Below are 15,441 nucleotides of genomic sequence, written 5' to 3' on the forward strand. Positions count from 1 at the left end.
ACTGCCTTCCCTTTGTGACCTCAAGGATAATACTTTTCATCATGTAATAATAAAAGTTTTTAGCAGTATCACTTCGTTCCCAGTGCACTGCTCCATAAATTTTACTATTCACTTATTACCCTTAATTTCATCCCACCCAGCTCCTCTTACTTTACACCAAAGCAACTTCCATCTACAGTATTACTTAATGATAACTGCAAGCCACCCATGGCTTTTTCATGATTCAGTAATAAAAAAGAAATATTTGCTCACTTGAGTAGGAACAAACTGTTTTGTCAACAATTTGAAAGGATTAATGATTATTGCTACAACACATTTGCATTACATAACATTTCAGCCTAATTTCATTCCCACACAACAAATAGTAGTTCACAAAATAGCCAAAACTGGCACTAATTAAAAAAGTTGCTTCAAGTTTGAGACAGTTATTAACAACTATAACACATAATACACAAAAATTTATGTACATTTGCTTAACAGCAGAAACAATAGTTTACTCCCTAAATTTAACAGGCTAGCCAAATGTTATTACAAAATTACACTATGACAACTTACCAAGACAAAAAATCAGTACTGTAATAACAAATATGTATAGCATATATAAAAACTCACACCACTACACTTATAATTTATAACCACAGTAGTAAAAATTTTAAACTAACACCAACTGAGGTGAAAGCTACTAAAATTCAAGAACTGATATCTTACCTCAGACCCTGTTTTCTGGCAGACGAGGCAACTCTTACAGTCAGCGCATGTCCAACCGTGTTTTTGCAATCTGACTGAAGCTGCTGGGTCAAGGCGTAAACACTTTGGGTGGACTGAAGCACCACATGTAGGGCAATGTACAAAACCACCCTCAACACTTTTTTCAGTTCCCAGGCACTCACAACATATAGGCATAGTTGTATTCTGCTGTAAATTGTTAAAAAAAAAAAAAAATGAATGGCAAAAAATTTGTGGGTCATTATTTACCATTTTATTTTATTATTAAAATACTTTAACCAGACCACTGAGCTGATTACAGCTCTCACAGGGCTGGCCCAAATGACTAAAATGAAATGGAGTACCAGGTCTAAGCCATGGGCTAAACACTGGGACTAAATAATGAATGAATAATGAAATTTTAAAAATATGCAAAAAGGCATATGCTTCCACACTAGAACACATACACACATTAAATACATTTACTCAAATTTCATCTGTACCATTAAAAAAATAAATAAAACTGAGTAATGATAAAATTCTGAATAACTTAAGATTTTTTAAAATTCGGGTGTTTTTATATATTAGTTGCCCCATGGGATTTTGTATTTTCACAAATTAATTTTTATACTTTATCAATTAATTTACATTTCCCCATGAATATTAAAATAGTCAATTGAAAATGTTGCAGACTGATAAAACTTCACCAATTGATCCATTTCCAAAAGTTGATAACAAATGTTGGTTATAGTTTGGGCATTAGCATATCACGTTTAACTGTTATTATCACTTTGAATTCTGAGCATTCAGGAGCTGGTTCATGTGGGCTGATCACTAAGTGTCCATGTGTCAGACGAATATGACCTATTCGGAGACGTGTTAGAATTGCTTGCGCATGTCTCTCTCTTTGGTATGATGAACTCTATTTTTTAACTCCAGGTTTCAATTGCTTCAACTTATTATTTTCAGGTTCTTCATTCCATTTATTTTGCCATTTGTTTATAATGCCTACTTTTATATGTGTTATACAATCGTTAACTGGGATATTTACATTAGATTGTCATATGGGTTGCTTCTTTAGCTGCTTTATCAGCCTCTTTATTTCCTTTGACCACTACATGGGCAGGGATCCAACATATTTCTATACTTTTCCCATTATTATATAACTTAAGGAGTAATAACTTTATCTGATGTACATTTACGTTATTTTTTGGTTTGTAACTCCGAATGGCTTCAATGGCGCTTCGACAGTTGCTAAAAATTACAAAATTATTATGTGAGGTTTCTTTAATTATTTTTATGGCTGATGCTACTGCGCATAACTCAGCTGTAAATACAGAAGCATTATCAGATTGATAAATTCTGTCTTGGGATACTGCAGCATATCCCACTCCGTACTCTAATTTAGATCCGACTCTGTACATTGTGTAATGTGGACCTTTTCTGCTTATATTCTCTACTATATGTTGTCTATGGTGTTCTGGGGTATATGAGTAAATTTTTTTTATAAATATTTAAAGTGTGTGCAAATTCCTATTTTATTCATAATCCAATAATAACCACATTTTCTGAGCATGGCTTATCATAAAATTACAGTAAACCTACAATTTTGAAGCCTAAAATCCTTCTACAATGCAATATATTCTTTAAAAAACTTTATATATAGCCAATACCTTTTAGCAATACAGAACTGTATAATGTGCAGTGTATGTGTAATTTAGATATAACATAGGATTAATACAAAAAGAAAAACTATCAACAGCTTTCCCATATAAAAAAATTACAAACATGAAGAAACCTAACGAGTAGCAGAAACAACCACAAAGAAATCAGCCAAGAGTGAAGCATCGGATGCAAAGACACTATAAATCAATACATACTCTCTCTAGCACACTCATGGATTATTGAAGTAAGCTTAACACAAACGAATGACATTTACAAGTATTAATATTTGATCAGATAAATGCTGAAAAATTACCACACTAACAAAAAGATAGGACTTCCATCAACAGGTTGGAGAACTTCCTTCTAAAATCACATATGGTGAAGTGAACATACACGTCAGAGGGCTTTCTTGACACCAATACATACACATAGTGTTTTGATGTCTAAACTGCACAGATTATGAAACAATAAATAATGCATGAGCAGGATCCCTCATCAGCATACAGTCTTTAGTAAAGTTTATGAAAACGAGAGAAAAAGTAAAAATTAAAAAGAAAAATTTAAACTGTTTTACATCTTCAGGCAAGATTTTGATACTTCACACTTCTACCTTTTAGTAATAAAGCTTTTACATTTCAAAATTAAGTTAATCTTTTAATATAAATACCCTCCCCCATGCTGTGAACCTCTGTGAAGAAACAATGAAACGTACAACTAGGATATCAATCCTATTTACAGATGATAACTTTAACATGGGAAAAATAGTTAATACAATGGCAGCTCTACCATACTGTATCAAGATTCCATTTCTTTCATGAAATTAAGGATTTCAAACAAGTACACCTAACTTTTTTCTTCCAAAGTTTAAAATAATTTAATTGAAGAATATGAAATTTCATACTGACAAGATATAAATAAACACAAACCCTTTCAACAAAAGAATTAAAATTTTTTAAAATGTCAGTTTTACAAAGGGATTCAAGTGCAGACTACATGAATGAATAAAAATCTGGATCAATCAGAGGTAACTAATAAAGGTTTTGTGACAAATACTTCCTAATATTACAAAACTACAGCAATGTATAATATTTCCAAACATCAGGTCCCCACTCTCTATCAAAAACACAACTAACCACCTGCACATGCCACAGGTAAGAGGAGAGGGGAGGGGAGGGTGAGGGGAAGGTACGCAAAGGAGACAAGTACAAACTCACTCGACTGCAACCAGGCAATATTAATCCAGTTCTAAATATCACCTTTGCATTATTAACACTAGTCGGTCCCCTGCCAACGTTTCTTACTCCAGTGATATCACTTCAACCACTCTTCTCCATCTCAATCTCTTTCACATACTATACTATACATAAATAACAGACCACTGAACTCACAATACTTGGAGAGGTAATTTACTTTACTGACGAAATGTTTTAATGCATTTAACCTATACTGTACTGAATTTTTTCTTGTTAACTAAATTCGTTTTCTAAAACTGCACTACTTTATCATAAAAGCTCAAATGTTAACTGGGTTTTGCTTACTATCATGGTAATTTTTCCTATAATAGCAAAAAAGTTTACTAGGTTTTGCTTGCTGTCATGAGGGTTTTTCTTTCATAAAAACTAAACCTTTAAAGTGATAAAATCTGAAATGTTTTTCCTGCAACACCAACTGAATAAATAATTTTATGGACTTCAATTCATAAAGTATTAAACCAAAAGCAATGAATACTGAATTCTAAGAGGTACACACTAGTCAATGCACTCTCATACTGTACATTCAAACATAACTAATACTCACTACCATAAATCCACTCTAAAAAGTCCAACACCACTGATAATTCATGTCATTATCTGAACTTTTACATAGATAATCCTTATCTCAAAGCCTGACACTGGGAAACTGTTTACCTTCCGTCTGGAAAATGTATCTTGTTACAAGAACTACCTTCAACTAGTTTCAATAACCTAAAGTCATTTATAATTAAACCTTAACAGCTAACATTCTTTACAAGTTGACAATTGATTAATTCAAGTCTCTCTAATTCCCAGATAAAATTATGTAATGGTTACTGAAAGATGCTATGGTAGCCTCAATGTACAAAAACAGTCGTTAATTTCAGTCCAATGAACTTAACTCACATTATTATCACAATAAAGCCCAAAAGGCAAAAAAATCTATCTCATGGGAATTATATAAACAGCCTAAGAACAAGAATGGCAAGGTTTTTCTGAAACAGAAAAGCCCATCAAATCCAGACATCATTCCCAATTAATCCTCATACAATTACCATCTAATGTAATTAAATAAAGCTCAATACAGAAGAGACTCAAATTCTACATACACAAAATGTCAATAAATCCTCGTCAGTCTAAAACATGTTATGCGCACAAAGCACCTTCCCCCACACAAAATTATTCAACAAACATCCATGGACGAGCCAGACGGAACAAAAGCGACTCTGGTTAATTTCAATTACACACAAGGGGTTTGAAAATGTCAAAACACTTAGGCAAACCACTGATCATCAATCACAATGGCTTTTCAGATAAGCTTTACCTCATTCAAAATAAACTCTCAGAATCCAAGAATGCTCTCAAAACACTAGTAGATTACCACAATTTTACCTTCAATGTTGAAATCTACAAAACAGCAATAATTTCCAACAACTCATTTACACACATGATCACTTTTCTACAGAGCGAATAAAAATGTGTCCAGCCACCACCAATGACAGTGTCTTACTACTTTTCTACGAGTCAATATCGCCTCTTCTCAACACTTGTGATCAACAGTTTAAGGGCAATGTCAATCAATACTTTCACTGCTGCTATTGTGTAAAACATGCAGGAGAATAAATGTGAAGTGCAAAAATTTAACTTGTTAACTCTCTGAATACCTTTATTTATCACCTTGTGTCAATTAATGACTAAATTTTGGCAAAATAATCAGTTAAAAGAAAAACCAGCATCATTAAAACTTCAGGCACAATGAAAGAAATGAGCTCCCACCCATGGCAATAAATCAATCATTACCACCAGTAAATCAATGAAATCAATATGACAAAGCCTTGGTCAATCACAGACAAGGACTTATATAAAGAAGTGTCTACATCACCAATGACTAACAAATAATTAGTGGAAAAAGAATTACAATTCAACAAAGGAACCCTGATTCCTTCATGATTATATTTGTTCAGAGAAGAAGGTTGGTCCAGTGTGTGCATGCTTATCATGTAAAAATGTATCACAGCTTCAAGACCATGCCCTTTTAAGCTTCAAAAGTCACTTCCACAGTAATGAAAGCATGAGCCCAAATATTTTTTTTTAAAGAATTTCCCTGGAGTTGATCAATTTCATGTTAATATTCTTTAAAATATAATGATCCACTCATCCAAAAACTGACTTGAAATTGGGTCCTGAATTGAAAACCATGCACTTTAGGTTAGCATCACTTTCATTCTGTGGCAATCATTCAGCTTTTTAGTATAAATGTGGGAACTGTTATGAACCTAATGAAATTTGTGCATGCTTAACTACTCAAAATCTACAATAGACAAGAAAAGTTGATCAGATAACAAAATCATGATAGGCTTGAAAACAGTTACCAAACAAAATAAGAGTGCATACTTTCTTCATTTTATTTCATAAGAGTAATTAAGAATTCCTGGTCAATTTATTGTTTAATCAGCCTTTTTCCTAACTCTTTAATCTCTTGAAACAAATAGATATCTGGAAACTTTTAAGCTTAATCCAGTAAGGTCATTACAGTGGCAAAAAGAAATTACTGAAAACAAACTACATTTCTGGTATTAATACAGGTAACAATTTTCATCAGTTTTTAAAATATGGTTGGTATGTTACGGGTCTCTGTTAACAACATTAAAAAAATCCAGGGTGGTTGCTATAATGGAACTTATCTCACACTCTTCCTTGACATTACAATTTTGGCTACCAAAAAATTACAGTCAATAAAAAATTTTACATATGTACTAGTATTTCAATTTCAGCACACAATTACCATAATCAAAACATGAAAATGGGTATATAGTTAAAAAAAAAAAAAAACTTCAATTCTTGAACCTGTGCAGTAAGGCAAAAGAATGATGCAACACAAAACTTTCCAGACTCCTTTAAATGAAATGAAAAGGACAATATACAAATACAGGTACTTCAAAAATTATTCAGCCTGTATATTTCTAGGTCAAAAAATATTATTAAAAAAGATGAGAGTGAAGAAAATATGCACAACACTTAATAAATTATTATGCCCTCCTTTGTGCATCTCAAATTTTATGACCTTCCTGCTGATATATGAAAAATTACAGAGCTACGTTGTCTTTTGGGACTAAGTAATTGTTGACGTTTTCCTACTCTTCATTTATCTTTCTACCAATCAATATACAGTATGACTATTGTGAACAGCAGCTGACTAACAACAAACATACAAAGATACTATTTAACTTGATCAATAAACTTCAGCGTTTTCTAGCTTAAATGTGCAAGGCTCACAACCTTCAATATTTACACACAAAACTTCTAATTACTTTACATAAGAAACTTGAAATAATTCTTTTGCAGTTTTTTTTCTTGCATAGTGTCTAAAATATTATGTCAATCTGAAAGTGCCCATAAGAATAATTAACAATTTTAACTCTAAGATATCTTCCATTAAGTACCATTTTAATCTCAAAGTAACTTAGCTCAAAAAGGCTCTCTATTTGCAGTAATTAAGTGAACAGTACTGAACAGTGTCCCTTTGACAAAATAGGATAAATTAAGAATTCAAAGTATAAAATACTAGGCTATAGACAATGTATTTTTTATAACAACTGGAGCCAAAGGTATCCCAAACCATCTATAAATTTTTAAATCTATAAATTTTTAAATAAGACTACAATACAATATGACTACTGTACAAATATAACACCATCACCCAACACATCAGAAACGTTCAACATCCTTACCTGTAAAACAGCAGTAGGGGGAGGAGGAGCAGGTTCATGTGGCATCTCAATAAAAGAGGGACGACCACAACTCCTTTTCTTGGGGGCCTCTGTACCCAAGGATAGTTTGTTCTGGTCATCTTGCTTCAAGAATCCACGCTGGATGGCTCTCTTGATAGCATGTCGAACAAGATTACCCTTATCCTCACAGTTTCCAAGTTGTCCATCTAATTTACCAAGAACCTCTTTAATAGTGGCACCTTCTGAGTTGTCACTCATAAGCTCCCTAACTGCCCGGACCACTTTTCCCACCAAGTCAGCTGCCCGTGAACTAGCAGTGGGTGCCCTGGTGCTCACTCGTCCGATGCGCATAGGAGGGTTCCTGGGGTCAGCATACGACTCTATACCCCTCTTTTCAAGATAGAGAACAGCACCAGCATCAACCTGACCAGGAAAAATAATCAGTCTTTATTTGGAAAAAAAAATCATAGGGGTGTTAAATAAAGCTGCTATATCTTTAAGACTGAACTTTTCCAAAGACCATGAAGTGACAATTGAAGACTGTGACCCGTTCTACAAGACCAGAAGTCAAGGATTACTTTGTACACATCATATACTACAGTACCATGCACATGATCTTCAATATCAAAAATTTCTAAGAAAAATAAATTATATTTCACAATCTAAAAAATTATGTTTTCTAATGCAAATGCTTAGAAAATGAATGATATGATAATTCATACCTAGTTTTGAAGGAATGTCTACAGATGAAATTATAGGCAAGAAATTCAAATACAGATAGGATAGGAATAGAATATTTTTCAAGATGGAGAAAATAATAAGTCCTTGAATAAAATTTTCCATATACTGTACTGGTAAAGTGGAAGTAGGATGCATACTAGAAAAATGCCTGATATGAAAAAAGCAGAAAAGTAAAAATTAAATATTATCCAGAAGAACAAGAACTATCAGTAATTAAAACAGCTTCCAAATGCCAATTAAAACTTGAGTTTCAGTGAAAGGCAAATTCTGGGGGCAATTATACACTGCCCAGATAAACTAAAGAAAATCTTATTATAAAAGAATGGTGAAAAGTTGTGAAAACGAACAGCTGCAAAAATTACAATGCGTGGTGAAAAGCTAAGAGATGCTGTATTTTTTATTTACTAATGAAATCTTCAAAAGAAGTCTAATTTCCTACCATAAGTTGTTTAAAAGAAATTAAATACAAATGAGCTTAATATATATTTTTATCTAATTGAATGACTACACCAGCTTCTTACCTGTGCTTGTAAATTAGTAATGACGACATCAGGTGGCCACTGCCTCATGGCTTGAGTAATGCGTTCAAGATTAGGTCGCTGTTTCTGCGACCTTATCTTTGCAATTGCAGACAGTATCCTCTGACGCCAAATTTCAAAAGATACTTGACTGGCATCTTCTCCACCATTACTGCCACTGCCACCACTGCCTCCACCACCACCACCACCACCCCCTCCTCCTCCTCCTCCTCCTCCTCCTCCATGGTCCTTGTTCTTAGGACCCATTCTGGTGTGATCTCACATGTTATGTCCTGAAAGTATACAAAAACATTATTGACCTTAGTGCAATTGTTCACAGTTAGAAACTTTGGTGAAAATACATATATTGCTGTATAGTAATATTATTTCCAGTCATCACAGAGGTCAGCATTTGCATTCAGTTTCCCTGCACTTAAATTTTGGAAGATGAAATATACTTCAAAGTTTTATCACCTGCAGTTGGCAAAACTTTTACATGGACAAACACATACTTAAATGTTATACAGTATCTGATAATGGTTGTATAGACAAAAAATATATATGCCTATTAGTGCTAATTATAGCCGTAAAATTACCAATTTTTTAATTTTAATCCTGTATAGGGAAAACTTTGCTATAAAAATACATGTAAGTATAGAGATGATCTAATATCATGATATATCCAAGAAATATTTGATGTTGATTCAATATACACCAGTTTCCAATACTAATAATGACCCTTATAAAACAGGATTCTTCGTAGAAACTTATATTAAAATTGTTTTCTTAAATCTAATTTCTGTTATTATGTTCTCTTATGCAGGTATGCACATAGGTTAAATAGGAATATTTTTTATAATTAGTACCTCAACTATCATAACCATTTCTGTATAAATTATGAGGGTACATTATGTATCCTGATGCCTACAATATGGCAGAGAATATGATAATGGTAGAATGTTAATATATGAATAAAAACTATTCTGATTTTTGTGTAATATTTTACACTGCAAAATTGTGTACTTATGCAATAATTTTATAAACAATTTAAGCAGTTGAGGACTCCTTACCAGCCTACACCATTATTTCCTTTGGTTATTGAAAGTGAATTCAATGAAGGATGGTACATGAAATGTATACAGTGTACATGACATGCACCTTTTGTACATTTATAGCCCCTATTATTGACTAATTTTTTATGATTTTTCTCTTGCTCTTTCTAAATTCTGCAAAAAAAAAAATCTTTCAGGGTGCAAACAATGTTTGTTGCAGTGAGGTGTGATTTTATATATATATATATATATATATATATATATATATATATATATATTATATATATATATATATATATATATATATATATATATATATATATATATATATATATATATATAAATATATAAATATATAAATATATATATATATATATCAAACAAGTACAGTACCTAAAATTTCCACACACTCAGAAAAACTTAGTACAGTACCAAAGAAATTGTTAAAAGCATAAATATCTTATAAGCAAAAAACCTCAGCATGTGGAACTGAATCCAAAAATAACCTACAACCCCATTCTTCCCAAGTTATAAACAAAAATCTTACAAAACAATCTCTAGCTAACATCTGACGCTGATGTGGGGAGTTGGTGACAACATAAATAGGTCCCCATACATGGCAACTGTCCAAACTGCCCCACTTCCCCCCTACAACTCTACCACACAAACATGTTTACCTATGAAAGAACATGTACTTTTTGAACAGCTGCCCAGTAAGTACTATACACCACTGCTGCTAGGTTGGCCGCAAGCCTTTGGGACTGCCAAGATTCACCTACACCCCATACGACATGAGTGTATTTTTTCAATGTCAGCTCAAGTGCACTTTCAATTTTATTCTGCACCCCACAATGTTCATGAATTATACAAAACTGCTATGTCCAAAGCATGAAATATGTATTTTCCCATTCTGTGTATTTTCTAAATTAGGACTTACCCTTTTTAAAGCATTGAATTAGCTACAAAGCTTTTAACAACCTCAACACTTTAACATATTTTGACTGCTATGAATAACAGCAATTATCTCACTACAAGTCTACGAGTGAAAAGCTGCCGCAAAACTGATAACAAACAACTTGGCACCAACGTCAGCCGTGCCTGGCATGTGCTTAAAATGACCCGACCGGCCAGACTACACATGCTGGGTGTGATGTGATCATGTTTTGCATTCTACTGTTCAATCTAACAGCTCAATCTTTTTATCTATATTTTCTAATGATCACTCAATAAAAGTGAAGTTTCATGTACTTACTAAATTTTGCAAAGAGGCAAACCCTTCTTCAAAAACTGATGACAAGAAGACACTTCAACGCAAGAAGGCTGCTGCTAAATTCTCCTCACCATGGAGGACCTTGTTTTGACTGGTATTACTATATAATCTCACAGTTGAATACAAATACATCCATTTAACAACACCGCTCGGTTAAGCTTAGCTGAGCATCTCCGGTTAGCTCATGAACCAATCACAGACGAGCTCGATGCGCACTTGGCATCCAACTAGACTGCAACCCAAAATGCAATGTTGCAAATAGGCAAAGTTCTGCTTAATAATACGTCCTACTTAAACCACACAAAGAGGACATATGAGTCTATCCCAAGACCTGTGTATAAGCAGTAACGTGATGTGCCAGGAAGATATCTTTAACCAAAGTAAAATGTATTAGCATACAAAACACCACAACCTAGAAAGCAAAACCTAAATACAGGGAATAGATGTGTGCCCTTGCCTAGACCAATTCAATAAATAACTTGTCCTACTATGAGGTATAAATTCAACAGAAAAACCAATAAGGTAAATATCAGAAAAACATTTCAAATAATTTGGTTGTAATGAAAATCACCTAGTTTTTTAAGTGTATTATTATTATTGTTATTATTAAGTAATTTGACAAGCTCATTGAATCTGGATGAGAATGAGATCGAAAAAAAAATCATGTAGAGTACTATAATATTTCAGTGTCACTTGACAGCACTTCTAAAAACATTTTCATTACTTATGGGATTACTTACACACAAGAAAATTTGGCATTGTCTTATTAATCATCAATATTGATCATCTATCATGAAATAAGAGAACTCAATAAACTTGTCCCTTAAAAAATTGTTCCATGAAATCTATACACGAGCCAATACAAAATTCTACAGACTAATTATAAGCAACTGAATAATAAATTAAAACATTTTTTACTGGTATATGACAAATTTATTGAAAAGTTTAATAGCTGCAGAAAATGTCTTAGAAAAGTTCTTTCAGCATAGGCTACACAAAAACAAGCCTAAACAATAACTAATTCAAAAATTTGACTAAACGACAGCTAAACTGTATTTAGAGAAAGGCCAACCCAAACTTTTTTTTCCTCCACTCAGGAATGAGGGTGGAAAGTTTATTAATAGATGAGGCAGTGCTTCAGCCCACTGCCATTCTACTCATGCTGGTGCAAGTTACCCTTGTTACCTAAACTCCTATATGGAAAAAAATTAAAATGGGACTAATATGGCACCAAAATTAAACATCTAACAAAAAAATATGCATGTAAAAGTCAAAAGCAAATAATCCTGGCAACAACTCCAAAAATAAGAGCCAAAGACATGTGTGACTAGCCCGGCATATGCGCACATAGGCTACCAAATCCAGCGATACAAAAATATCCTGCGCAAAGCATTGCCCTTGCCCAATAAGAACATCTTTCTCCACAACCTTCTAACAATGAAGGTCATGCATCCAGCTTTTATACTAATGCATAATATGATCCACAAAAGATTTTTAGGGTTTCCTTTGAAAAATCTGTGAAAAACATTGCTACAGACAACTTCATTATACTGTATCCTGTATCCCATTTTTTTTACATACAGTAAAGACATTCATCACAAAATTTATACTCTTATAATCAGAAATGTACTAATAACTTCAGAAATCAAATTGTCATTCATTTAAAATTTTATTACAGGAATCAGGAAAAAGCATTATGATAATGAATATTAATATTGCTAGGTCCCAACACTTGAACCAATCAATGGCATTAAAATATTAAAAGAATTACTACAGCATCTATTTGTGCACCTTTGCAGTGTTAACATGTTCCTCTCAACCTTGTTTTCAATAGGGCACTGAATTTGTAAATGGATGTAGGTCCAATTATCCTTTTATGCACCTGCATTAATTACAAAATTTATCACAGAACAATGTATTTAATAATTTTCATGTGGTTGGCCTTTTAAATATTAGAAAGAAAATGTAATATGTGCACATTACCATAATACTTCACAGACACTGATGTAGATAAATTTTACAAAAAGAAAACTGCATACAAATCATTAAACCTCCTCAGTAAACTAAAATAGGTTACATTCAGTGAAAGTATGAGAAAATTTTACTATAAATACTGAGCTAAGTGATTCAAAGGCAGCATACTAAGTATATACTGTATTTAGAACATTCTTTTTAAGATTTAAAATATTATCACAAATTCTTCTGTTCACATCTTCCCCCATAAGCTCCTTAGGTGTAAGATAAACACAGACAAATATCTCAATTAAATTATCATACTGTATTCCCTAACCTAATATGGTTATATACTCTAAATTTATCAATCTGAGATTTGGTTTCCTTGCCATCTGCCATTTAAACAACATACTCAAGTTATAAACCATTACAGTATTGATAAAAGCATATAATTATTTTCATATATGAAAAATTAATTTAAGTCTCATAACATCAATCTCATAATGAACTTGAGTGCTTACAATGCTCACAACTTCCTCTCTACTGCTTAAATAATCCAAGTATATAAGACCTTAATCTTCAGAATGAACCCCTCATGTCTTCTTAATTTTAAAGGCCTAAAAGGGCAAAGTTACATGAACTGCACTAAAAGACAAAAGTTTTCTCTTTTTACTTTTAACAGCCCTTACACCACATTTTGGAAGAGAAATCACTCTTAATGAAATTGTCAAATAACTCTAGAATAATAATACTTTCATAACATATATATGCAAAGATTACTTTCAAAATATCAAAAATAAGTGTGCCTAGATCAGTAAAAACATTGTACCCTTCACCCACATTCTACCATATGATACAGTAAAATACATAGAAAATCCACCTCTGAAATTCAACTCTTAATAAGACATTGTCAATGTAATTAACTAGATATATTATAAAGGCATGCATTACTTCAGCCACAAATTTCCTTTAAAAAATGCAATCCAACTTCTAAGATGATAAGACATACAATGTAAGTGTTGTAAACACTCAATTAAAAGCTGTAAGAGCAGACTAGTTAAATATACATGTTAAGAAGGATACGCACAAAAAGTTTTAGTGACCCTACCCACTGAGGCACCACCATCCATCAAGGATGGCCCAGTTACCCAGCATGTGTATCTCAGGTGACCATGAAACATCCTTACTGACCAGACAAACGTGTTTTTACCCACAAACAAATGTCTAGCATACTGGGTAACCCCGCCCCAGTTCCTTCACTCCACTATTAGTTCAAGGTCAAACTGCCTAAATCAGCTTACCATCACTCAGAGGCATCACTGAGTTCATAATTAATACCTCATAAATCAATACAGGGAGACAATATCCCTGAGAGATATCTAGTGGCATGATCTTAACAAGCTAATTATTTTTGCCTCTGTAAAAATCCCCTGAAGTAGCCTAGGTACATCCAGAAAGAAGAAAACCAATCTCAAATCAATTAGACAGCACCATTATTACTTGACTGTGATTTTCCTTTGATAACAAAAGTAAATAAGCACAAGACATCACACCATAGTGGCTGACACGGCAATACTCCATACAACCTAAGCTTCTCTCCTATAAATATACTTATAACTGGTAACCTGAACTGAACTTATACCAAAGTACGAGTATTAATCTCAATATGATTTGGTGAACTAAACCTTTTCAGTATTTATATGATGCTGTTCTTCTTTGGTAAATCTTCATTAAATACCAACTGTGATATTTCATCTGTTGGTATTTTACATTAATTGCACTCTTCATCTGTAACAACTGCTGATCATCTATACTATTTGATGTAACTCATAAAGTCATTATACAATTTTGCATGTTCAGCACTGCAAATTTTATTCAAAAACTTTGTTTTTTATGCAGGCTAATTCTGACAAATGTGACATTCATTCAGGTTTAGCGAAGTAAAACTGGCATCTTATTGTATATATTTTATTTTCACCAATTATCAGTAATAACCCCCACCAACCATTTAACACAATTTTCCACTGGGGGATCCAATACTGTCTGGTATGAGGTGGGGGGGGGGTGTCATGGGTTTACAAAGCACTTCCCACGGTAGCTAATATCACAACAGTCAGAATACGTCAAAAACAAGGAGTAAAATAAAAACATTAAACCAGTTTAGGTATACAGAATGTTGTATACATATTTTCCACTTTTCATCAGGTATTCCGAAAGACAACCTTAAATGGGGCTTAATATCGAGATCAAGAGAATAAAAAAAAAAGTAAACATGATAGTGCTGTCTACTTGAAATGATTAACACTAAAATTACTACTGTAAAGTTTTAAAAACAACTAGGCTTATGTGTACTAAAAATACTTAAAACATAAAAACTGCAATACAAAAATATATGAATTCTCTACATTCAACATACAAAAATCAATGATACATTTAGATTCATTGGTCATGACTTTCTAACATCATCTATTGACACAATACCATAATTAACAACAGCCTAAATCAATTTACATAGCCCTAGTATTCAAAATAAAATAATTTGGTCATTTAGGCCTAGTGAAAACACTAACTCGG

At 32.8% G+C, this 15,441-nt stretch overlaps 1 protein-coding gene across 15 annotated transcripts in view; it reads right to left on the reverse strand.

The window, feature by feature from the left end:
* The window catches only part of LOC136855399 (uncharacterized), a 61,971-nt gene that overhangs the window by 41,931 nt on the left and 4,599 nt on the right, over positions 1-15,441 (reverse strand). For all 15 annotated transcript variants that reach the window (XM_067132492.1, XM_067132456.1, XM_067132475.1 and 12 more), the window contains exons 2-4: positions 8,596-8,885; positions 7,334-7,756; positions 709-915 (exon numbers count right to left, since the gene is read on the reverse strand). In XM_067132492.1, the coding sequence (XP_066988593.1) occupies positions 709-915; positions 7,334-7,756; positions 8,596-8,859 (894 nt within the window). In that variant the 5' untranslated portion in view covers positions 8,860-8,885. The remainder of the gene's footprint in view (positions 1-708; positions 916-7,333; positions 7,757-8,595; positions 8,886-15,441) is intronic.

The sequence above is a fragment of the Macrobrachium rosenbergii genome, chromosome 3, assembly GCF_040412425.1.
Source record: "Macrobrachium rosenbergii isolate ZJJX-2024 chromosome 3, ASM4041242v1, whole genome shotgun sequence".
Taxonomy (NCBI): Eukaryota; Metazoa; Arthropoda; class Malacostraca; order Decapoda; family Palaemonidae; genus Macrobrachium; species Macrobrachium rosenbergii.